Source organism: Heloderma suspectum, chromosome 4 (assembly GCF_057233095.1).
Source record: "Heloderma suspectum isolate Gila_16-S chromosome 4, 16-S_ref, whole genome shotgun sequence".
Taxonomy (NCBI): Eukaryota; Metazoa; Chordata; class Lepidosauria; order Squamata; family Helodermatidae; genus Heloderma; species Heloderma suspectum.
In genome coordinates, this window is record NC_139461.1 from 264475155 (window position 1) to 264501303 (window position 26149).

At 46.0% G+C, this 26149-nt stretch overlaps 1 protein-coding gene across 4 annotated transcripts; it reads left to right on the top strand.

The window, feature by feature from the left end:
- On the top strand, window positions 1-25849 carry ELF3 (E74 like ETS transcription factor 3). Of its 4 annotated transcripts, none has more exons than XM_084853629.1 (9): window positions 1-299; window positions 18202-18372; window positions 19447-19668; window positions 20252-20341; window positions 20446-20568; window positions 21320-21412; window positions 22770-22880; window positions 23457-23652; window positions 24292-25848. In XM_084853629.1, the coding sequence occupies exons 1-9, from the start codon at window positions 254-256 to the stop codon at window positions 24401-24403; spliced, it is 1164 nt and encodes a 387-aa protein (XP_084709755.1). In that variant the 5' UTR covers window positions 1-253; the 3' UTR covers window positions 24404-25848. The 4 variants fall into 4 exon arrangements, with proteins under 4 accessions (XP_084709755.1, XP_084709759.1, XP_084709756.1 ...); XM_084853633.1 differs by lacking the exon at window positions 1-299 and adding an exon at window positions 4116-4200 and having other exon boundaries at window positions 24292-25837; XM_084853630.1 differs by lacking the exon at window positions 1-299 and adding an exon at window positions 16625-16748 and having other exon boundaries at window positions 24292-25849.
- Window positions 25850-26149: the final 300 nt, after the last annotated feature.

The window sequence follows — 26149 nt, forward strand, 5'->3', positions numbered from 1 at the left end:
GCAGTAGTTGGTGATTGCACGTTGGGTGGGCCATTCGCCTCTTGTGGTTTTCCTCTACTGTCTGCAGCTCTCGGCTGCTATCACAGCCAGTTGGTGTGGGACCGGAAGGAACCTCCCCGGTGTGACTGCGCAGACTGTAGACTCTGTCCTGCAAGCAGTTGTTACTTCTGCTCTTTTTAATTTCTTGGGGTTTCTGACGTGTTTTCACTATAGGAGGTTTGGGCACCATCTGCTAGCTGAAGCGGCAGGCAAAATGGAACCAGAGAGAGATGTCCATGGAGAAGCAGGCGGAGACTTGGGTAAGAAAAAGGAAAATTGACACTAGCAGATCTGTGCTGGAGTATGATCTTTAAACCGTGGGTGCAGAAAGAGGGCCAAATTCCATTTCAGAGAACTCTTGTCTGCATTCCAGTGGTAGGCAGGGCCGAAGGCAAAAGGGACAAGTCCAAAAACAACAGAAGTACCAGTGAAGTTTAGTGTAAAGCTCTTACTGTAAGTTACTAAGCCTTAGGAGAGGCAGTTCAACTTTTTGGAATGGGAAAAAACTGTACAAAAGCCAGGACCACCAAACCACCAAAGATCCGTGGTTGGGAGAAAGGGGATGGGGCCATCTGGGGAACCCCAGGAGGGCTGTATTTGGCCCCCAGGCCTGTGGTTCTGCACCCCCAATAGCTCTGTATTTCTAAATGGTCTGTTACACGGCACCCGTGAAGATCAATTACCCTGACATTAATCTGCAAGGGGCCTGTAGTATTATCTATTCCAGCCTTCCCAACCTGGTGACCTCCAGATGTTGTTGTTGGGGGGGGGTGCACTACTACAACTCCCAGCATTCCTGATCTTGCTGGCTGTGGCTGATGGGACTTGAACTTCCCAACATCTAGCAGGCACCAGGTTGGGGAAATCTGATCTATTAATTGGTTCAATATTCATCTCTAACTAGGTAGAATTTGGATTTTATTCTTCAGGCTGCTGTTCTCTATATAGTCCAGGACTGGTCCACTTCTGTCAAGGCTAGCCATCACTAAAAATGGTCATTGAGCTACTACTCGCTGTTCTGCTCCGTGTGCTTGCAAACAAAATGGTTGATATCCAGATTATTTCTGTGCAATATAGCAGGTGGCGATGAGTGGCTGCAGGGAGACAGACATGAGACTGGCTGGCTTTTTGCTGTGTAGCTGAGGAACAAGACTGCTAGCTCTGTGGGCGTTGTTTCCTGAGGAGTAGTCAAACACTGAAATGCTAAAGCCTTATTACAACTATACCACTAAAGATCTCGGAGGCGAGAGGGGTGGCTGGCCAGGCATGTGTCCTCTTTTACAAAGGGCAGTCTTCTGGCATATTTGAAGTCATCCTCCATTTGAAGGGCTGTCCTTTCCAAGTCTGGTTGAAAGATAAAGAACGGTAAGTATTGTCCATCAAGAGTTAGCACCTAAACAACAGACTGAACAGGCAGGCACACAGGTTCCCTGGACACAGTTTTCCACACTATGGCCAGATGTACTGTATTTCTATTTAAATTATCAAAACTATTTCTAAATTTGCATCTGTACATATAAATTAGCATATCCAACTGAATCACTGTCCTCTTTTGTCCTCCTTTTTTGTGATGCATATTCTCTTTTTTGGCAATTGATAAGTGGCCACCCTGGGAGTGAGGAGAGAGAGATTTGTTCCCTACCTGTTTGGCATTTTGATCTGTACTTACAGTAGTTATGCATGACAAAGCTTATCCCCTCCCCCAGAAATGTACTTTGCTTACCCCCAATATTATTTATTTCTGGTGCAGTCATTGCATTCCAAAGTTTGCTTTCAATGTTTTAAAGCTTATTTGGCCTGATGATTATCTCACTGCCTTAATGCTGTTAGAAAATACATTTTGAGAAGAACAAGAAAAAAAAGTGATATAAATTGGAATCTTGGGGTGAATCTGGATCAGGAGGGACAACAGCTGTCATTTTGAATGAAATTTTAGTGCAGACAGTTACCAAAGCTGTGAGAGGGAGAATAGAGATCAGACAGCATGACGGCAATTCTGGTTTTGTGCTATGTGTAATGGTGGCCAGCCAGTGGTGTAGTAGTAAGTTTTTAAGTGCAGGCAGTCATCACGACAGTCCCCATAGCCACACCCCAAAGAGAATCCAAAAATGCAGGCGGCTGGGTTGATACATATCAACAAACCAGTTCCAGCAGTTCCTCTCTCTGCCTGGAGAAGGTCTTTTGTAAAGCAAATAGGTCTCAGTTGTCCATTCAAGACCAACCCACCCCCAACTACTTTGGATTACAACCAAGATAGCTCACAGCTATATATTGTTGCTAGGAAAATCCATTTCCCTCCCCAGCTACTGTGAGGATTGCAGCTAACCTCCGAGGAAAAAAGGAAGCCTGTGTGTGTGTGTGCGTGTGTGTGTGTGTGTGCGTGTGTGTGTGTGTGTGAGAGAGAGAGAGAGAGAGAGAGAGAAATGACGTAATCTTCCCTGCTAATCAAAAAGTCCCTGCATGCCTTGGGTCCACTACAACACTGGTGGCCACTGTGCAACAATTACATGACAAGAATATGAGCATATGGGTCCACCAACCAATGGTTTCTTTAGTTACCAAATTTATCTAGCACAAAAACCAACCTGGTGCCCTCCAGATGTGTTGGAATGCAACTCCCATCATTCCAAGCCAGCATGGACACCAGTTTGGGGAAGGCTGTGATAGACTAATGTCAGGTGGATAGGGCACTTTAAGGCAGCCAAAAAAGTGGCAGAACTGAAAACCTTTGAAGCTCTGGCCAAAAAGAATGTAGCAGGTTGACTATCCATGCCTGTATAATCAGGGACGGATGGTAAGTGCTGAATGCACTTCAGTGTTGGTAATCTCTGTACTAACCCTGGTGGGTTCCAGCAATTACTCTGACATGCAGGTAGAAACAACAGGTGATTTTATGAGGGTGGTAAACAGGGAAGGTTTTCAGTCCCTTAGAAAGGGGCACACACACATGGATCCACAGTGTAACTGTGTCAGTTTAACCATAGGCCTATGCAGCCTAAACAGTACATTAGGCCTTCCTGTTACAGGCAGGGGTGTAGTGGTGGCAGGTCACGCCAGGGCTTCGCTCCTGCACTTTCATTGAAGCCAGCCCACAGTCGGGTCACAGTCTGCTAGGGGAGGAGGAGGGAGCAGAGGAAGGGAGTGCGGGTGGCTGGTGGCTGCCTCCCCACCACGCAGAGCCTGCCAGACAAAGGGGGTGAGGGGGGTAGCCTGAGGGAGATCTGCAGCCTCCTCTCGTCTCCTCCTCAGCTCTCGGCTTCTCCAACCGTCCATGCCTGCGCGCCTGTCACTGCCCTCATCGTCCTGTAGCGTGGGCCACCCATTCAGGGCTGCTGCTGCTGGCAACAGCAGCAGCAGGAGCATGGGGAGGGGAGCAGCCTCGTCTGGCAAAGGGTTAATTTTCCCTCTCTTGCAGCCTGCCTTCTCTTGCTGTGCAAGGGAGAGAGGGAGGAGCTGCCCACAGTGCCTGAGACTGTGCCATAGCCATCTGGTTTCCGGGAAGGATGGGAGCACATGGGCCAGGCTAAGTTGTTTGCTGGAGACTCTGATCCTGATCATCAATCCTGTGCCCCACCCACCCACAAGCCCAGCCAGTTGTAGAGCGACTGCAGCCCAGCATGGACGGGCTGCTGCAGCAAAAGACATAATGTGCCCCATGCCCCAGTACATGCTGGCCAACATCAGACCCAGATAGGTCAGCTCAGTCAGTTTGTTGGGTGGTGGTGGTAGCAGTGGGGTGTCGAGTATGGGGTGTGGGAAGGGCAGAAAGAAGAAAGAGAAAATCTATATGAGTGAAAAAATAAATGAAAATAAATTTTAAAAATTAAATTAAATGATAAGAAATATCTGGGAATAAACCCCATTGATATGTATATGCTTACTTCCAAGAAGACATGTATGTGGATATCAGCTGCCTCTCCTGCCTCTGCACAGCCCGCACAGCTCTGGGCAGGGACTGTAGAACTTCTCTCTCACCCTGCCTTTCCCAACCTTGTGCCCTCCAGATGTGTTGGACTGTAAATCGTATCATCCCCCCTCCCAGCCAGCATAGACAGTATGCCGCCTGGAGCCGATAAGAGTATTCATCCAGCAAATCTGGAGCGCGCCAGGTTGGGGAAGGCTGAAGTCTGCTGTGTTTCTTCTTGGCTGTTCCTGCAGAGGGTGAGGGCCTAAAGTGCACATTACCAGCAATCCTGACAGTCTTTAAATAAATTTGTTAAGCAAAGCAGCTTTTTTCTTGTTCTCCCTCTTCCCTCCCACACACACACCCTCATTTCCCCCATATATCTGCTTTGCACTTCCTTGAGAGTAAGCCCCCATACTTGAGAATAAGCCCCATGGCCATGAGGCTTTATTCTATCCATATGATAGGATTACTATTTTATCTGAGGTAGGAAAAAATACATTATCATTGTTGTCCATATCTGATTATTATTTATTTAATTTGGGCACAATCCTATGCATGTTTAGACAGAAAAAGTCCTACAGTTCCCAACATTCCCCAGCCAGCTAAGCTGTTCTATCTTTCCCTGTTGCTGGTCACCAAAAGACAGTTTGAATAAAATATGTCTTCAGCTGCTTCCGGAAGATGCACAGACTGTGATTTTTACAATATATGTGGTACTTTACAAAGAATCATAAGCAAAAAAGTCAGGTCTCTGCCCTTAGAAGCTTACAATCTAAATTTAAATTTAATTTGTAATCTAATCAAAACTTATTTTTTGATTATATAAGGTATTGATTATATTTATGTTTTCCTTTTTCCTCACACTGCTTAGGTATAATGTGCCTTTAGGAAGTAAGGGTGTGGAGATGTGAATGGCCTAGACCCTTGTCCTTCTCTTGAAAATAAGCACCATTGCTTTGTACGTTTTATTTAAAAACACACATAAAGCTGTTTTGCATTCCCTTAACTGGGGGGGGGGGGCTCATTACTGCATCACCCTTAAAACTCCTGATGCTTAAACTTGTTCTTGGCAGTTCTCCAAACTATACCCCAGTGCCAATAGCCAGAGCCAGCTAGAGCACCATCCTATCCCACTCCCACCATTCCAGGGCAGGAAAGTAGAACAGGACCGCAGCAATACACCAGTTCCCTCAGTAAGTGTGTTTAGGATTGGTGCCTTTTCATGCTTTACAGTGCAGGGGGGAGGGGCTGGATAAATTTTATGGAAAATTTTCTTTCACATCTTGATGAACATGAAAAAAATGGAGGCAGATGGGTGGTGCAAATGAGAAGCAAGATGATGTCTTGTTCAGCTATTGAATTATTAATATTCATTGTAAGAGTTGGTTTGTGCCAGTTTTTAGGATTTACCACACAATCCTATGCATGTTTACTCAGAAGTCAGTCCCACTATGTTCAATTGCCAATTGGGCTTCGTCCCAGATAAGTGTGCATAGGACTGCAGCCTTAGCTGCCTTCCCAAGATCTCTGTAAATGTAATTCAGAATAAACACCCATTGGATTGCACTGTTAATTCTTGAACATTAATTTCTACAGTAAGCAGAATTGCCAAATGCAACCTGCTCTGTCGGCTACACTTTTTGGTACAAGGCTGGCATGTACCAGGGCAAACAAACTCTGGTGGAGGGAAGGGAAACAGAAAAAAATCAGTTGTGGGGAGGGGCAAAAGAATGTGCGCGTGTGGTTCAATCCAGCTGGGTGTGTTGTGGGCAGGGAGAGATATAATGAAGGAGTTTAGGGAAGGCTAATGGGTAATGTTGGGGCGCTAAGGGAGGGTGCAAGGGGGCTGTTTAAATGAGAAGGGATCTTTCCATGAGGGCTGAGTTGAGAAGGTGAAGCTTCCATAGAGTGCCATATTTTGAAAACCTAAAATGTTTGTGTGTGAGTGAGCGGGTGAAAAAGATTTTCACTGCATTTTTTCTCAGACATCCAATTGAAACACCCCTGCCTCACTCTCAGCTGCACTGTTTTTGGATCCCTGTTGAAGGTTGTATATCTTACAAGGTTGTACAACCTTAGAAGGGGCGTGGCTGTGAGGGGGCGTGGCTGTGACTGTCACGAAGGGACCCTGCACTTCTGACTTTGCCGCTACATGACTGGTTACAGGGCTTTTCCCCAACAGTCCCACAGTTTAGTTTGTTCAAAACTGCCAAGAAAAGGATGATCTTCTTCTTCGCTGGTGATTCCCCACTGCTACTTTGCCAGCCCTCGCAGACCTGATACGAGGCTGGAGCCCTTCTTCTCTCTGTGTCAGTGTCTCTTCGACTCCTGACCCTGCTTCCTCATCAGGAGGCAATGCTCAGACACCCAGGTCACAGCAAGGGCTGTTGGAAGATGTAGTTCCAAGAAGTTCTAAGACTCCACAGACCGATCACAGTTATTGTTTCAGACCCTCTGAATGCTTAGGGCAGCCTTCCTGAACTTAGTGCCCTCCAGCTGTGTTGGACAACAACTCCCAGAATCCCCCAGCCAGCATGGCTGGCTAGGGGATACTGGGAGTTGTAGTCCAACACAGCCGGAGGGCACCAAGTAGTGTTATTAGAAGATCCTGAATATTTAGGTTTATCAGGTGACTATTATGAGGCAGATGTTAATACACACAAATAGCTAATATTTTTGAGAGGTCAGGGTGGAAACAAAAATTTGTAGGAAAGAACCACTGTGGTCTAATAGAATCACTGTGTAAAGATGTGATGACCCTTCTCTTGTCCTGATTTTGGTCTGCGTACTCCCTTTTTCCTCAGAAAAATATGGTGTGAATGACCTAAATCTGTCTGGACACACCAGAGCTGCAAGGCAAGATGCATTCTGATCTGGAAGTTCAGGTTCTACCTGCAGGGATGGTTTGTTTTGACTCCAGTCTGGCTGACCTAATTGAACAAAAGGCTTTGGGAGTCACTGAGCCATAGGATTCCATGGAACCACCCTATAAAGTACACATGTTGCTAGGGTTGGCACATAATACTAGTTAATTTGGAAGCAATAGCAGAGCATGGAGGTGGTTGCCAGGCAACGGCAACGTTTTTCTCTCTCTCTCTCCTTCTCCCACAAAACAGGCCTCACGCTCATATGGGTCCTTCAGCAATAGCTGCTGGCCTGTGAGCACCAGTGGCAGAACCAGAAAAAAACCTGAGGAGGGGCATAGAAGAGGCAACTAGGGCTGGTCCTTGGGGCCAAAACCCAGGGCTACACAGCCCAAGGGGTCCCCAAAGGACTACCCAGACAGTGGCAAATGATGGTAGCAGTAGCAAACACACCTGGCATCAGCACTTTGGCCAGGGGCTGATGCTGGAGGTTGCTACCACACCATTCCTTGTTTTTAAAACATGTCAAAGTCAGGGCCACCTGGCCAGATGGTTACAGATGCTTTTTTTTTGTTATTGTTATACTTAAAATATCCTTTTCATTATCCTTTTCTTACAACAAAATGATGCTCATTTCCCAGTAAATATGTTTAGCACCAGGTTAGCAGAAGCAAACGCCATTTAATTTCTGTAGTCATGATGGTGCTATGATTTAAGTGAGGCAAAATTGCACGTGCTCAAGAGTATTTCTTTTTGTAACAGAGTTGACTAACAGTTCTGGGTTTCGGTTTTTCACTTTTACATATCAGGAATGTAGAAGCAGTTATAAGAACGGAATGGGGGTAGTGGTGGAGAAGCATCATAGAATAGTGGGGTTGGAAGGAGCCTATAAGACCATCGAGTTCGACCCCCTACTCAATGCAGGAATCTAAGTCAAAGCATCCCTGACAGATGGCTGTCCAGCCTCATCTTGAATGCCTCCAGTGTGGGAGAGCCCACTATCTCCCTAGGGAATTGGTTCCATTGTCGTATTGCTCTAACAGTCAGGAAGTTTTTCCTGATGATCAGCCGGAATCTGGCTTCCTGTAACTTGAGCCCATTATTCCGTGTCCTGCAGAAATGTTAGTTGTGTACTTCACAACTGTAGTAATACGCATAGTTGCCTAAAGCCTTCCCCCTCCCCAGGTAAGACCATTAAGTCCGAGGTCTAAAATTACTGAGCTGCACCATTGGGTCCAAGCATTGTCTCACTTTAGATTTCTGAAAGGGAAATAATGGTATATTTGACTTTACTGCCCCCATTTTAAACATATTTTCTCTGAAGTAGTCCTATTGATTTTGATGGAAATAACTTTCAAGTAAGCATGCTTAGGATTGCAGCTTTATTTTAATGTTTCTACTTAGTTGTAATTTGCGTGTGAAAAGTGCCTTTCCTTAAAGTACCTACAGGGATATAGAGATGGTGGAGGGGGCTGCTTGTCGGGGGGGGGGGCACTTGTGGCTGCTTGCTTTTCCTCCCAGTACTATCATTAGTTTCATTGAGAGAGTAGAGGGCCCCACAGACATGTATGTACAGCATGGGAGCAAAAGGCAGCATGGGAGCAAAAGGCATGTTACAGGGGCCTTTTGCGAACCTTTCTTTTTCCACATCATGGGGACAGTATCTTCCAGGTTGAAGGAACAAGCTCCAACTAGGGATGTACGGACTGTGTAAAATCTGTTGCGTCTGTGTTTTGCGGATTGTCAGATGCCTTTCATTCTGTCATCTGCCCACAGATGGATGTGAATTTTTTTTTCGTCATGCGGACAAATACGGAAACATTTACGGAACTATTTACATAAGTATTTACATTACTTACCCCAGTACGTAACATTTAGTGTATTGTCCCCTATTCCATTCTACATTTCCTCAGCAGAAACTTACATATTTTTCTACAGATTTATATGCGTAAATTTTGGGAAAGTAAAAAAATCATCCGAAAGTCCATGGACTCCACAGGGCCTGAGGGGGTTGTTCCGCAGCGGATTCCGCAGATCAGATTCTTAGAAATCCGAGCTCATTTTAATCCATCTCGAATTTCTCCAGCATCCCTAGCTCCAACACATAAACATTTGATGAGTTGCAGAGGGGGGCCCATCAGATGAGTATCTAATGTTGCCATTCATAGCACCACAATATGGAAGTGTAAAGTTTGCCCATTGAGCATTAATTTGCAGAACCATCTATGCACCTGAAATATACAGCTTAAGTGACAGGGGAAGCAGTAACCCTTCCAGGTTGACCATTTTCTCTGATTGATGTCATACCATCTTCCTCCCACTAGCAATCTTGGGAAAGGACAAGGAAACTGAACTGAACAGCATGCAGCTTCTGCCCACAGATATAGCAGAGGCTGTGTGTGTTGACCCTCTTTAGGCAGTGGAAGGAGAGCCAGAAAGCTGATTTTAGAGCCAGAGGTTAAAGGGGAGCAGTTCCTGCACGCAACTGGGCAGAAGAGAAATGCACAATGCACAATGCCTGCTTGGCACAGCACTTGGCTGTTTCGCTTTGTTCTTCAGCACTCAGTTCTCACCAGGGAAATCAACTTCTGTTATTGTAGCAATATAATCCCTGCCACCAAATACAGGGAAGTTGTCTTTTTATTTTCAGTCTACTCCTTTACATGTTTGAGCCCATAGGGAACAGGGTCATTTGGAACATACTATCAGCCACTAGAGGGTAGTCATGTATAGGTTTGCTTGCCCAGCACCTGTTGTCCCCCTCCCCCCCTGCAAATTGGATTCTCTAGGCTGGGAATTCTTCTCTGGAAGACCAAGAGGCATCAGGATGTGGGCAGCCACATGGATGATTACAACAATGGGCTAAATCAACTCCTTGAGCACTGTAAGGAAACGGAAAGATGTGGACAATGCAGATTATAGGCCAGTACTTCACTAACCTGCAAGTGGTGAAGTGTCTTCTTCAGGCAGCATTGGCTATGTGCCCTGTTCACATGACAGGGTCAGCTCATTGAGAGTTATTTTTTAATCCTCAAATATCGTGGGTTATTCGAGGGTTAAACAACCCTCGCATAACCCTACTACTAATCCAGGGCTATGCAAACGTTGTTTAACCCTTGAACAACCCACAATACCTGGGTTTGCATGTCATACCATAACCCTAGATCACCCCAATTGGGGTTGCATATTCAAAACTCTTACGAGTCCCCTGGACTGCAAGGAGGTCAAATCAGTCCATCCTAAAGGAAATCAACCCTGACTGCTCATTGAAAGGACAGATAATGAAGCTGAAGCTCCAATATTTTGGCCACCTAATGCGAAGAGAAAACTCCCTGGAAAAGACCCTGATGCTGGGAAAGACTGAAGGCAAAAGGAGAAAGGGACGGCAGAGGATGAGATGGCTAGATAGCATCACGGATGCAATGAATATGAACTTGAGCACGCTCCGGGAGAGAGCGCAGGACAGGAAGGCCTGGCGTGCTATGGTCCATGGGGTCACGAAGAGTCGGACACGACTGAACGACTGAACAACAAATTCAAAACTGCAGCCAAACGTGCCTGGCACACGCTGTAGCTCATCATGGGTCACATAACCCATGATGACCAAGCCATGTTGTGCAAACCAGGTCTACATAAAACTTCCTGTGTGCAGTCTGACTGGGGTCTCTCTGCACTGCTGCACATAGAGGGCTTCTCACAATATGAACTATTTCCATGGCATGGAGGAAGTGTGTTATAGGGAGGTAACTAGAAAACCAAAGTCAAAGCTGACTACTGCTTTTCCACAAGTACAAATCTAGACAGTGCCTCCTGATATTTGCCTGCAAAGCCAGACAAGCATAGTTTTAACAGCTCTGCAGTTGACTAGGAAGCAGTTGATTCCTATGCCTCCTTGATTTCAGAGCAGATGCCCATGAGCAGGCCCATTATTTTGGAAGTGTAACATCCCTAGCTGACATGAGCCTTATTCACACAATAAATATGAATGAATGGAAGGGGGAGCAAAGTCATATCTGTTGGCCCCACTCCTTTAACTCCCCTCTGCAACGCACATTAATTGGAATGCTGGAACAGAGCCTTCATGAATATGTGTCAGGGGTGCAGAACCTCAAGCCTGCCTGGGAACCCTGTCTGGCCCTCTTGGGTTTCCCAGATGGCCACACCCTCTTCACCCTCACCCTGCCTGGTAGTTTCCTGGCTTATGTGCAGTCCTCCCCCCACCCCATTCTGAAATCTTGAAATGCCTCTTCTAAGGATTAGCTACTGGCAGTAAGAGCTTTAAGCTAAAATATGCTAATACTTTTGGTATTTTGGCCCTCCCTCTTTTGTCTTTGGCCCGCCCACCACTGGAATGTGGCCCCTGAGAGCTTCTCCAAAATTTGGCCCTCAAGCTGAAAGACGTTCAACACCCCTGATATATGTGATCTGGGACCTACTGTCTCTACTTGCATAGAGTGGCCTTCCCCAGCTTAGTGCCCTTCAGATGTCCTGCACTCTATCCTAGAGTGCAGGACACGGGATAATGGGCTCAAGTTACAGGAAGCCACATTCCAGCTGAACATCAGGAAAAACTTCCTGACTGTTAGAGCAATACGGCAATGGAACCAATTACCTGGGGAGGTGGTGGGCTCTCCCACGCTGGAGGCATTCAAGATGAGGCTGGACAGCCATCTGTCAGGGATGCTCTGACTTGGATTCCTGCATTGAGCAGGGGGTTGGACTTGATGGTCTTGTAGGCTCCTTCCAACCCTACTATTACATTATTCTATGTGGGAGTTGAAGCCAGCAGGCATAGTCTTACACTATGTGTTCATATCCATGGATAGTGCTACTTCACTATCATAAGAACAGAAGAAGAGCCACCCTGGATCAGACCAAGGGTCCATCTAGTCCAGAATTTTGTTCACACAGTGGCCAACCAGCTGCCTGTGGGAAATGAATGCAATAGCACCCTCCCAGTCATGCTCTCCAGCAACTGGTATACATACCTATACCGCCTATGATACTGGAGGTAGCATATCATGACTAGTAGCCATTGATAGTGCCTTATCCTCCATAAAAGTGTGTGATTCTCTTTTTTAAAGCCATCCAGATTTGGTGGTCATCACTACGTTTTGTAGTAGCAAATTCCATAGTTTCACTATGCACTGTGTGAAGAAGTACTTCCTTTGATCTGTCCTGAATCTCCCACCAATGAGCTTCATGGGATGACGCTGGGTTCCAATATTATGAGAGAGGGAGAAAAATGTCTCCCTTTATGATCTCCCCTACACGTCTAGCCTAAATTTACTAGTTTACTTCCCAGAGTCTGAGAGAATATCAACAAGTGCAAGGAAACAGTTTATTCTGAAATGCAAGTGTTGGTTTTGGATAAAAACACTTCAGGGTTGATTGCAAAAATATCCATGTGAACAGAGTTTTGGAACATAGGAATCTGCCTCATATTGAGTCAAACCACTTGTCCATCTAGCTCAGTGTTGTCTACACAAGCAGTGTTTTCAGACACACACGAGTCACTTTTAAGCCAAACATGCACTTTTAAACATGCACTTTTAAACATGCACTTTTAAACCCAAACATGCACTTTTAAACCCAAACATGCACTTTTAAACATTTAAACATTTTTTAAGCCAAACATGCACTTTTAAGCCAAACACAAGCAGTGTTTTCAGACACACAGGAGTCACTTTTAAGGCAAACATGCATTTGGGAACCTATTTACTAATTAATAATGCTCTACAGTAGGGACTGTCAAAATTATATCCCAAATAAATAGCTATTGTACAAGTATAGACTTCTGTTATAAACTGTATCACTTGCATGTTGCTATGGTATTAGTCTTAAAATAAAATAAAATTATTTTAAATTTGTTAAAATAATAATGAGAACAGCAACATTGACTATTCATTATTTCCTTTCTCATTTCTAAAATCATGTGAAATATCCTGAACTTGTTCTGCCATTTGGGTATCATGGGCTGATAGTTTAAAAGAAAATATGGTCCTAGCAGGCAAAGACAGAGTTTTATTCCCTATCAGCCTTTCCCCAGTCCTGACTGTGGGAGTACCACCCTCCCGTTCCTTCTATTCTGAGTTTACATGATGAGCTGCAGGGTTTTTTTTAGGAATAATTACTCCATGGTAAAACCTCTGGGATAAGCCCAACTACATGAATTCAGCATTAGTAACACTGTAATCCAAAGCATAGTGGAAAGGAAAGGAAAGGAAAGGAAAGGAAAGGAAAGGAAAGGAAGGTTTCTTCTGTGCAAGCACCAAGTCATTGCTGACTCCTAGAGGGATGCCGCTTTCGCTGACGCTTTCATGGCAGACTGTAGCAGGGTGGTTTGCCATTGCCTTCCCCAGTCGTGTGACTACCTTTCCCCCAGCATGCTGGGTACTCATTTTACCCACCTCGGAAGGATGAGTCAACCTGAGCCACTCCTGGCACCCAGCTTCTGCTGGGATCCAACTCAGGTCGTGGGGAGAGTTTCAGTTGCAATACTGCCACCTACCACTCTGCGTCACACGAGGCTGGAAAGCATAGTGGAACTTATTTCCAAATAGCAGTGCAACCCTATAGGTGTCTCCTCAGAAGTCAGCCCCACTGAGTTCAATGGGACTTAGTCCAAGTAAGTGTGTTTAGGTTTGCAGTCTTAATTGTTTAGGACTGGAGTGTAAGTGCATTCTCTCTGCTGATTTCTCCTCCCTCCCTCCCTCCCTCCCTGTCTCAACATCAAGAACAATGTTTTCTCTTTGTGGTGCTTGTAAATTAAATAAATACAAATAAATTATTACAGAACCAACCTCTCTAAGACAGAATCTACGTTGGGCTGCTCACCCCACCCCTGCACGGCTCCTGTGACTTTTAAATTCAACAGGTGAAGCTTTGTCCATCATGGTATTAGCATACCTAGAAAAACTGAACCTGCTGGATTTCTGCTTGCCACACAGCTGCCAAAGCCCAAGAGCCCCACCGGGGAAAACCAAAGCTGGTGACTCAAGTGTGACATCTTTGATTTCAAGCTGAAGATTATGTTAGTTGGGGATCCACACACAGAAGACCTCTCACCAATCCAAAGGGACCATGTATAAGACACAAAAGACATAGTACTTTTGTGTCTCCCTCCCTCCCTGTCTCAACATCAAGAACAATGTTTTCTCTTTGTGGTGCTTGTAAATTAAATAAATACAAATAAATTATTACAGAACCAACCTCTCTAAGACAGAATCTACGTTGGGCTGCTCACCCCACCCCTGCACGGCTCCTGTGACTTTTAAATTCAACAGGTGAAGCTTTGTCCATCATGGTATTAGCATACCTAGAAAAACTGAACCTGCTGGATTTCTGCTTGCCACACAGCTGCCAAAGCCCAAGAGCCCCACCGGGGAAAACCAAAGCTGGTGACTCAAGTGTGACATCTTTGATTTCAAGCTGAAGATTATGTTAGTTGGGGATCCACACACAGAAGACCTCTCACCAATCCAAAGGGACCATGTATAAGACACAAAAGACATAGTACTGCATTGATTGCTGTTGTTGGGGGAAATGCTAGAGTCAAGTGGGAGAGCTGGCCAGCCTGACCTGGTGCCTCCTAAGTGGCATAAGAGCATTGGGGCAAACCCCATGCTAGGCAACATTCTCAGAAATGCTATTCTATTAAAGTTTGACGTCAATAGGGTGTGGCTGGCACATTGCCTGTGGCCTAGCCAGCTAGGCAGGTTGGTGGGCCGTTTAGAGTTCCCACAAAGCTGTAGCTGCTTGAATAAATAGTTCACCCACCTGTAAGTGCCGCCATCTTTCAATTACAAAAAGGAGAAATAGATCTACCCAGATCCTCACAATCTTACAAAGCAAGCCCCTTAATTTACACCTGTAAGGCAGGGCCAGGTACAGAGTGAATTAGTCCCATTGAACCCAGTGAGACAATGGATGTTTTCACAAGTGATGGATGCATAAATCCTTTTTGCATTTCCCTTGCCTGTCAGCTGAATGAAAAACCTACATTGTTTTAAAATGGCTCTCTTCCACTTTCTGGCTTCTACTGACAACTTTTAACAAATAAAGCAGTCCAGGCAAAAAAAGTATCCTTCACATGAAATAGCCTGCGGTCTTGCCTATGGTGGGACCACAGTGGCTTAGTGGTTAAGACACTGAACTGCAGACCGGAAGGTCGGCAGGCGGCAGTTCGAGACCCAAGTGCTGCATGACGGAGTGAGCTCCCATCTTCAGTCCCAGCTCCTGCCAACCTAGCAGTTTGAAAGCAAGAAATTGCAAGGAGATAAATAGGTACCGCTTTGTCAGGAAAGGTAACAGCGTTCCGTGCAACTCGGTGTTCAGTCATGCCGGCCACATGACCATGGAAGCATCTTCGGACAGCGCTGGCTCTTCGGCTTAGAAATGGAGATGAGCACCACACCCTAGAGTCGGACACGACTGGTTGGGGACACCTTTACCTTTTTTACCTCTACCTTGCCTATGGTAACAGAAGGGGGCAGTGGCAAAGCAAGGAACTGCACAGGACTCTCCCAACCCTGTTCTTTCTGCTCTAAGGAATATAAGTTGGGCTCTGCTGGATCAGACCATATAACCCAGCATCCTGTTTCCAACAGTGGTCAGCTGATGTCTCCAGGAGACCACTCACAATCCTCCCCCACAGCTCATACTTAGAGGCATAGTTGGCTCTGGTCCACCAAAGCTTATGCCACAATAAATTGGTTAGTTTTTAAGGTGCCACCACAAGACTCTCTCTTGCATTTGGTATGACTGTCTAAACAAGGCTTCTTCTTTGGAATTTCCCTCTGTACCTGGAAGTCCCATTTAGTTCCCACAGAGGTCCAGTTTTCTTCCACATAGGGGTATCCTTTTATTCCTTCTTGAAAATGTCTGTCTTTGACAAGCAGCCATAATAATGGACTCTGTATATTTATCTGGGAGCAAGTCCTCTTGGATTCATTGCCACAACTAAGTAAAACATGCATAAGATCAGGGTGTGCATAACTAAACATAACTAACTTAAGTCCCACTGATTTTGCAAGGACTTAAAGCACAATCCTATGCTTGTCTACTCAAAAATAAGTCCCATTGACATCAACAGGGCTTTCTCCCAGGTAAGTGGCTGTAGGATTGCAGCCATAGGTGTGACTAAGGTTCCTAAGGTTGCACTGGGTTCCAGTTTGTTGTGAATTCTGTGCCACCTATGTTGTGGCACAAGCTTTCAGGGACTAAAGCCCACTTCATCAGATGTGCGATTGTACTGCTTTGTTTCCTAAAATTCATCAACCATGTCAGCAAAATCCTGGCCTCTGCAACTGACCGGAAGTGGGTGGTGGGGTAACAGAAAGGAGTGTGCAGGCCATGTGAAAATGACATATTACCAAAGAGCAAGCTTGGTGGTTTTGACTCACACAGGATTCTGAGTGTCACCTTCAGCCCATGCCTTGTGGCCTCCCATGGGAAGGCAGGTGACAGCTGCCCCCATCAAATCAAAACCCATTTATATAGTTCTATTCTTGGCAGGGGAGGGGAAAGCAGGCGGGTTTATCTGCTTTGATGAGCAAACAAGCACGAGTGATATGAAAAGTAGAAAAACACTATCCTGGGTGAAACTGGCACAGGCCCTGCCAGTTCTCCTCTGGTAATGATTAAACTGTCGGCCCAGATTTCCCGGCAAGGTAGGCTGGCACGGACCCAGGTGGCACATATTATGCAAATTCCCCAGGCGGGAGCTGAGTACCTGTGCTCGGAATTCCCCTAGAGGTGGAGATCATGTTACTGGAGACGCTTAAAAGGGGCAGCTATGGGGAGGGGCTGAGCCATACGCGGGGAGTGGAGTCACGAATACCAGGGCACAGGTGAGCAGGAGCCGAACACTCTCTGGGACGCTGCCTTATTAGCCAGCTACTACTTTGTGGATTAACTGCTGTTGGATCACCTGCCTGGTAGGTTTGAAAACAAAGGAGGGGGGAGATTGGCTGGGGAGGATGGATGTGGCATATCTGTGCCTGATCGATGTTCAGTTCTTGCTAAGGATGTTGTGGCTGCTGCAGTGTGCTCCGCTAGCTGGTTATTTCCTGGCCATATGCAAGTAGTTGCTGACCACCTACTCTCCCCCCCCCCAACACACACGCATACTTGTGTGTCCACACACGAGGACAGTGGGATGCCCATTACTTTCGTGTGCTGTTTATGAGCTTCCAAATGCATCTGACCGGCCATCGTTGGAAGCAGAATGCTGGACTAGATGGGCCCCGTGGTCTGATCCAGCCAGTCGGTACTTCTGTTCCTATGGGCTCAGAGAAGCTAAAAAGTATTTTTGCCTCCAACTCCAGTCCATCAGGTAGTTTGCAGTTTTCTGGCAAGGGAATGCCAGGCCCAATATGGCTCTGTGCCACCAGGCTTCTCCTGTAATTTAGCATTCATATACTTCCAACTTTGCTGTATAGATCCCGGATCTGATGGGCCTCCCGTCCTGCCCGGAGGATTTACAGTCTATACATCAAGAGGAAAGGGCGGGAGAGAGATTAGGGATTGGCAATGATGAATGATAATGACTGAGCGGCTAAGGTGAGGCTAGCACGAGGCAAGAAAGACTAGAGAGAACACTGAACACTGTTCAGAGAACAACGCCATTGAGAAAACAGCTTTGTCTTCAGTAGCCTGGAGCATCTGGTAGGGCTTGCCAAAGGGCTTGCTGGGGACATACACCATACAAAAGCTGGGGCATGGAGGTGCTTTAGAAGTATGCAGAGAGTCAACTTTGACTTGATATCTGTAGCCTGTGCCTAAAAAGAGACAGCCGGAAAAACCAAATAAAATGCAGGTTTCTTAGAGGTCACTGGGATTGAAGGCTGATGAGTTGGGGACTTTTGAAGTAGTAAGTGTAAAAGCTCTTCTTGTTTGTTTTTTAAACCTCTTTCTTTATTTGTCAAGCTTGGGGGGGGGGATACAATTTCGATGTCAAATTCAAGTTGTCACAGCTGTTCCTTTTTTACTTCAACCAAATGTTAACAACAGGCAACGGGAAATGATATTTTTGATTAAACTGGAATATAGCTTGACTTATTGCCGGATTTCCTTAGCCAGAAATCAGTTGCTCTTTATTGGGGGGGACGGGACACATCTCAGATGCTGGTGACTCCTGGGCTGATCCAAGCCGCAAGGGACTTGGAAGGGCTGCTGAGAATATGCAGGAGCAGTGTCGTGCTGCTGGAAACCAAGAGTTAGCCTTGCAAACCTGATATATGCAAAAACCTTGAAGAAGGCAAAAAGGCTGGTTGATCAATGCAAGTTCTCAGGGATGGTGCCACTGGCACTATGCTGTGCTAGCAGTTTTGTGCTAGTTGGGCTGGCCGGATCCGACCCCGAGTCTTAACCACGTCAATCTTCTGGCAGAAAATTCCATGGCGGGATCCTGCGAAATCAGCAACCTCATCTCAAACTACATCAGTGCCATGTACCAGCAAGAGGAAGCACCACCAGACCCAGACCTGCTGACCCACCTTGGCGATGATGACAACATTTCTCTCACTTTGTCTAATACACTCTTGACTACAGAGACGACAGGTAGGTGTCCACAGTTTGGTGCTGCAAGGAAATCTGGGCAACAACATAAGAGAGAAAAGGTGGTTCCAGGAGGAGGGTTTCTCACACTAGCAGTCCGAAGGCTCCATGCAGTAATTCTGTCTTTTCCTCTTTGACGGATTTTCCGTGGGGAGGAAAAAAACAGAAGATGTGGTGGGAAACATGGGAGGCTTACGAGTGGAAGATGGCGTCCTCTGGACACACACGCCCAGTAAAATTCCATGAATGAGGCAGGGCAACGGCACTATCAAAGCCTCGTCTGGAAACACCCCAAGAAAGCAGGACATCTTGTATCCTCCAGGGAACATTTGAAACACTGGCCTGTTAGTCCTGGAAGGCCTTGCTTCCCACTGCAAAAGGACTGCATTGCTATCTATCAGCAAGCATGTCTCCACTTTCCATGGGCGATCTTGGGAAATCTCCTTGACTATCACCAAATGCACATGAAATGCTTTCAGCACTTGAAATGCGCTATATATTATGGTATTATTAGTCATAATCATAATACCATTTTCCCCTTTATAAGGTGTGGTGCACCTTATTTAAATCGTTGACCTTACAGAGGGAGGAGAAGCTGAGAAGGTCAAAAACGAAACCCTAAACAAAGTGTTCAGTGCTTTTAGACTTGGTATGCTATGGGGAGCTCAGAGATCTCTTGGAAGTTTCTCTAGTCTAGTCTGCCTTTCCTCTGGAATGGCCTTTTGAAAGGGGGAAAGACACCCCCCCCCCCAGGGCATTGAGCAACACCATACAGTATTCTAATGGAGTCATGACTGTTTGAGCTGGGAGCTGCTGTCCCAAATGACCTCGCCCCAGTGGGGAGTGGCTTGTTCAGAGATAAGGGAACAGGTGACAGGTGTATGTGTTAACCCAAGCACAGTGACTAAGCAAGATAAATCCTATGCGTAAATGAACTGGCCGCACCCTGTGCTACTCTCGGCCAACAGATTGTTCCAGAGGCTGGGTTGGCACTGGCAAAGCAATTGCCAATGCAGCACCTGCTAGACTAAGCCTGCTCCTTTCTTCCCAACCCCCCCTCCTGACCCCCCTCTGCAGGCAAACCAACATGGTATGGTGAGATGCCACACTGCTGGAGCAGGTCTCAAGTGCTGGAGTGGATCAGCTACCATGTGGAGAAGAACAAGTATGACGCCAGTGCCATAGACTTCTCCTGCTGCAACATGGATGGCTACACACTCTGCCAGTACACGCGGGACCAGCTGGGACTCATCTTTGGGCCCCTTGGCGATGAGCTCTACGACCGCTTGCATGAGATCGGTATGCGTCTGCGTCTGACCCTCCCTTTCTAGTGAGCTAGGAACTCCAAAAGAGTTGAAGAAATCAGGTGGGATCTCCCAGTCTAGAAGTGCTATTAGCTCCCTGAAACTGTGTCTGGCTGGAGCGGACAGCTCTTCAGAAGGTGCTGGCAAATCATGATGGACAGCGCTAAGGTTGCTGCCTTTTATTACTAGCTCCACTCCTGTGCCTTTTAACATCATCCACACACATGTGTGCACACATTTACGAGGTGAAGCTTTCCCCATTGCTTGTACCTTCATGCCCAGGGGGTGGGAGATCACTTGCTCATTGTCAAGTGCTGTTAAAGGCAAAAGAGCAGGGCCATTGAGAAAGGTGGCAGCTGTAGAAACTGTCATAGGGCCCACTGTTCCCTATTTATGAAGGGGTGGTTCCAAATTTTTGGTACCTGCTCCTCTTTTGTCCCAACTTCCCTACAACCCAAAGCCTTGAGAGTACAGCTTTTCGCTTGTCCCTGAATGAAGAAAGGAGGGACACAGAGTCTGCATTGACAGCACTTGGTCTTATTACTCAAAAACATATTTTCCCCCATACGCTTTTGTAGCCTCTGTCCCAGACGAACTTGGCTGGATCATATCTGTGCTGAGACCTGAAGATGTATCCCAAGAGGCCCTTCTTGACTCCAGTCCTTTAGGTGAGGGGAAAAAATTGTCTTGGTTGCCCTCTCTTGTACTTGTTGCCCATGGGGGGTGTGTGTGTGTGTGTGTGTTTAATCCTGATCATCTTCGTTGTTCTTAGACCTGGGGAACTCATGCAGTCAGGATTACCTGGACGAATTGAAGATAGTCAACCTTTTCTCACAGCCTGACCTTGGCTACATTTCGGGGGCCACGTCACCAGACAGCTCTGAATCTCTAGCAGGTATGGTCCTCCTGTTCTCTGTCAGTGTCCTCTGCCTCTTGCCAGGCTCTGGATCAGGAATCACAGGAGACACAATGGTCTTAACAGATCCAGTTTCCCATATGTTCTGTCCTGATGAGCAGAGAAAAGATTTGGTACCCTGGGGGCCATTCCCTTCACCTGGGGTCTCCAACATAGTGCCGTCTGATTTTTTTTATTTTATTTCTTATGTTGTTGATGATGACTGAGGCTGGCATGTTGCAGAGCAAAGAGCTGCCCTCCAACACCACCATTACTGTGGTTAAAAACAGTGGCTGTGTTTTGGAGCTCAGCCCCCACCTCTGCCTTGAACTTAGGTTTTTGGGCAAGTTGTTTTTCTTTTAGTCCCACCAATTTGCCTTCTAGAAAATGAGGGTTTTGTGACCTGCCATGGATGCCATGACAACCATTTTATGAATGGGCAAGCCCTCCCTTCATGGCAGCCATTTTGTGAGAGCACCCATGACATTCTTTTGAAATTTGAAATGCACCCAATGATGCAAAGTTTAGGGACCCCTTTGGGATATTGCAAGCCCTCTGCCTGTATCCCAAAAGCAAGAAGCCCTAGAACTGGAACCTCAGCATGAAGTGTTCCTCTGATTCCAATGCCTTACCCGCATTCTCATAGTAGAGAGCACTTGCGATAAATCCCACATGCATACAGTGTGAGCCCTGCTGACTTCAGGACTCTTACCAGAAGCTGAGATTCACATTCACATTCCTTTCTCCTCAGGGACAATGTCTCAGAGCCCTCAGTCTCAGGACTCCGGTGGAAGTGACCTTGATCTTGATCCCATAGACATGAAGCACTGCCCCTTTTCTGATGGTGAGACATGGTCAGGGATTTATCAGTGGGAGGACTGGATTTCAGGAGAAGTGTGTGCGCATGCATGCTTGTGCATGTGACAGAATTCTCCAATATCAGAAGCCACTAGATCAGCCACTCCTTCCTTCTGCAGGTGGTATATTTGCTACTCTTACATTGGTGATCTGCTGGCTGCATTATTTTATGCCCCTTATATATGTTATCACTGTATTTGTCCTTTTATCATATTATGTACACTGCCCCGGGATCCCTTGTGGACGAAGGGCAGCTTACAAATTTTACCAATGAAATAAAATATAAATAAATGCGAGCAACACTTCCTGTAGGAAGCAAGAGTCAGAGGCTAACTCTGAGTTTGTTGCATACAGATAGGCCCAGGTTTGGGCTCTAAATCAGTTCTATCAATTGTTCTGTATGTATATTTAGGATCGAAGTATGTTACTTTCAGTTCTATGGTTTCCCACTCAAAATACCCTACAGGCTACTTTTCTCTTTGGGAGAGACTTGGATCTTTTCCCCCTGTGGAAAGGGAGAAGGAATTTTGAGAGGGAGATTATTATGAGTGGGAAAGTGGCCCATGGAGAAAGTAGTCCTTACCCTTTATCGGGGCACCATTCAAAACTGCAGCATTCCATGGCTGCTTTTTGTATAAGGGGAAAGTTAAACACAACTACTATCTAAGGAGTGAGTCATTAATTACAACCAATATAACAGTAGCTAATATGTCACCCACAGAAGTAGCTGATCTAATGACTTCTGATACTGGAGAACTCTGTCATAACTCAACATTGGATAGGGTAGAATAGATGAAAATGTAGCCAAACAATCCCCTGGCCATTGGAGACATGAAACTGTGATAATTGAGGAAATTGATACTGGACTGGCTATACATGTTGGTTGCTCTAGAGCAGCCATGTTCAATGTGGTGCCCTCCAGATTGTTGGACTACACCTCCCATCGTGGCAATTGTCTGCACTGGCTCAGGATGATGGGATTTGTAGTCTAATGCATCCAGGGGGTGCCATGCTGGGGAAGGCTGCTTTAGAAACAAACTCCTTTTCATAAATGGGCACACTCTGCTTACTCAAGTAATGTGTAAACTGATTAGTTGGCCAGTAAATTATTGATGTGAAGTCATTGCCACTGGGAAAACAGCTGGGCAGGGATCAAGCACTACATCCAACGGGCATATGCCAGGTTTCAAATTCTACTTCTCAACTACTACTCTTCCTTAAAGAGGTTGTGTTTGAACTTGGGATTTCAGAGATGCCAGGTGAAGTGATGTGGTGCATTAACCATAAGAGCTTGATGTGCTTTGGGGCATGACATTAAGTATGTCCTTTCCCTCTTTCTACAGGTGACTATGCAGAATATAAAAAAGAAGATCTCAAGAAGCGGAAAAGAGGACGACCCAGGAAAGTCAGCAAGGACAACAGAGACTGCCTGGAGACCAAAAAGAGTAAAAATTGTACGTGGATCTCAACCTTGGGAATCCAGATTTTGCCCCAGTATATTCTGCGGCACCACTCAGATTGTGTGCTGCCTCGTTGGTGCCCTTATACAAATAGGTGTCCTGTTCAACCACGTGACTTGTATGAGCTGACCCTTTGCCCTCTATCCATACGGCAGCTCACAGCAAAGATTCACACCCCTGATCCATTAAGACAGCCCCAGAGACACAGCAACTCCTTTGGTGATTGTCATAAAGGGCATTGGTGCAGAGTGGGAGAGGAAATGTAACACTGATAAGCTTCATGCCAGATGGATTGTCCCCCTGTGTTCCAAGGATTCAGGGCCGAGTAATGCCTGCTAAACTATCTGAAAAGTCTTCCACGTCCATGGAGGTGTGGAACCTGCTCTACTGCACAGCTGAGTTGCTTGTGCCATGATAAGATTATACTGCAGGGTGATGCAGTATAACTGCAGTATAATGTTTGATACCCTAGCTTGGCATTCCATTCGCATCAGAGGCAAGGGACTCCTGCTTGTGGTGGCATCTAAATAGTTGAAGAATGTTGCCTTCTGTTGCCTTTTTCATAACTAGCCCCAAGAGGCATCCACCTATGGGAATTCATCCGGGACATCCTAATTCACCCAGAGATGAACGAGGGGCTGCTGAAATGGGAGGACCGGCGAGAAGGCATCTTCAAGTTCCTGCGCTCGGAGGCAGTGGCCCAGCTCTGGGGACAAAAGAAAAAGAACAGCAGCATGACCTATGAGAAGCTAAGCCGTGCCATGAGGTATATATCTAAGATATTTTTAAATTAACTTTCAACACACATGTATATATGTATAGTAAATCCCAGGGTGGTTTACATAAAAAGAAAATACCATTAAAATAATAATAAAAAACGATCCTGTCTGTCATAAGAAGCACAAGAACTAAAAGGTAGCAAGATCTTAAAAGCCAGGTAAAAAGAGTAAGCAGGACTAAAAAGAATAAGCAGGACTCAACATTTGTCTGAAAATGCCTGGGACAATACTAGGGTCCTTGTTCGACACCAAAAGGACAGCAAAGTATGTAAGTGCCATATTAGCACTACAGTTCCTGGAAGAAGCACAGGGAAGGAGGCATTAGAGAAAAAAATAAGCTGGGGGACCAACCTAACCTATCTCACAGGGTTGTGGTGAGAATAAAAAGAGAATCTCATATTCATAATCTTGAGTTTCCTGGAGGAAAGGTGGGATACAAATCTGATAGAAATGAAAATGAACCCCGTCCCTCAAAAGGTCTTTCTTTTCTCCCCTCTGCCCCTCCCATTGTTGATCATGGACAATCATTCCTCCCTTGAAACAAGCACCATCCAAAGTTCCTAGTCCTCTGTGTGTCTCTTGGGACTGCCTTTTCAGAAAGCCCTGACTGTCTCTCCTTCCCACAGGTATTACTACAAGCGGGAAATCTTAGAACGAGTGGATGGCCGGCGACTTGTATACAAATTTGGGAAGAACTCCAGTGGGTGGAAGGAGGAAGAGCTGCAAGACAGGAGCTAAGGAGCTGCAAGACAGGAGCTAAGGAGCTGCAAGAGCCACAGACTGATTTGGCCCTGGCCCTGGCCCACTCCTGCTTAGAGGACCAGCTCTAAGCACAATGCACTGATATGGGCTCCAAGCCCTTAAGCTGCTGTCTCAAGCAGTGTGTGTTAGACTCGCCCCTCTATGGGGCAAAGTGTGTGGTCTGGCTCCCAGCCGGGAGCTCAGGTAATTACAGCTGATATTTTGGCTCAAGTAGGTTATTGTGAACCATTATTATTTTGTTGGGATTGGACTCTGGCTTCCGCCGCCTCTGAATAGGATTACAATGCCTTTGGCTGTCCGAGGCCCTGCGCAGAACTCATTGAGGCAGAAGGAACAGGCCGTTCTTGGCGATGGCTTCGTCCCAGAGAGCCTTTCACAGGACATCAAATGGTCTGCTGATCCATAATGAATGCTGTGGTCGACTGTGCACACAGGGATCTAGGATTTGCCACTCTATGCCATCAGAATATGGGAAGGCTGATCTATCCTGATATCCACTTTGGAGTGGTAGTTGGACATACTGCTCGCCACTCAGCTGCAGACTGTTTACCAGCCAATGCTCCTGTTCTAACAGGTCAAAGTTAGCTGGCAGAAGTCAGGCTGGGCCACTGTGACTTTCAGATTGCTTTGGAGGGCACAGTTCAGGAGCCCTTTGCTTCACTCCTCCCCAGTCAGTTGGTGTGTGTGGTGGGCAGTCGTAAATTTTGAAGTGGAGGCGCTCATCACGACAGTCCCTATAGCCATGCTCCCAAGGAATGTCTGAAGATTCAGGCTGCTGTGTTGATCCATATCAACAGACCAGTTCTAGCAGTTTTCATCTCCACCAGGAATGGTTCTTTTGTAAAACTAATGGGTCTGAATTGCCCATTCAAGACCATGTCACCCCAAAATACTTTTCATTACAACACAAAGCAATATATTGTTGCTGGGAGAATCCATTTCCCCCAGTTACTGTAAGGATCGCACCTAAGCTCTGAGGGAACAGGGAAATCTGAGATGGGGTGGAGTGCTGCATCCCTGTAAGCCCTGGTCCACTACATCAGTGGTGTGTGTGGCAGGGGGATTCCTCTTCCCAAAAGGTCTGGCAGCCTTCCCCATGAGTAGCCTCTTCTCTCTCTTAATTTATGTAATATATGTAAGCAAGTTTATATAATGTACATAGATATCTATTATTTTTTTCATAAGGTTTGTGTGATTGTGTAAGGAAGCACTGGGCATTTTTCAAAACCAATGATTGTTGTTGCTAATATTCAGCTGGGCTGAACAAAAAAGGAAATCTTTTTATTTTGAAATCACAAAGTGTTTGTAGGATGTTGTACCTGCTCGTTGGTGACTCCAGGAGAGCCCTGCGCCATGTACAGGCCTCCTGCTTTTTAAGAATAATTAACCAATAAATCATTGTTTTGTTGGTTTTTAAATCTCTGTGTGCTGCACATTGGATAAATGTCATTACCTGGGGGGAAAAGTAGAGAATGGATCTTCACTGGGATGGGGGAGAGAGAAGAAAAGTGTATCTCTCATATTGACATCCTAGAAAGATGTCCTTCATGAAGGATGTCCCTAGCTGTTTGGATGCCTTAGATCAGCTTTCCCCAACCTAGTGCCCTCCAGATGTGTTGGAGTACAACTCCCATCATCCCCAGACAGGTTAGGGAAATCTGCCCTAGCTATGTGCAAGAAGAGCATGACATTACTGTTAATCCGTATCTATCTTACTGCTTC

Excerpts from the sequence above, each read along its gene's own strand:
- ELF3 (XM_084853629.1), top strand. The coding sequence starts at position 254 with ATGGAACCAGAGAGAGATGTCCATGGAGAAGCAGGCGGAGACTTGG. Across the intron at positions 300-18,201 it reads AGAAGCAGGCGGAGACTTGG|AAAATTCCATGGCGGGATCC; the intron begins GTAAGAAAAAGG and ends ATCTTCTGGCAG. Across the intron at positions 23,653-24,291 it reads AAGCTAAGCCGTGCCATGAG|GTATTACTACAAGCGGGAAA; the intron begins GTATATATCTAA and ends TCCTTCCCACAG.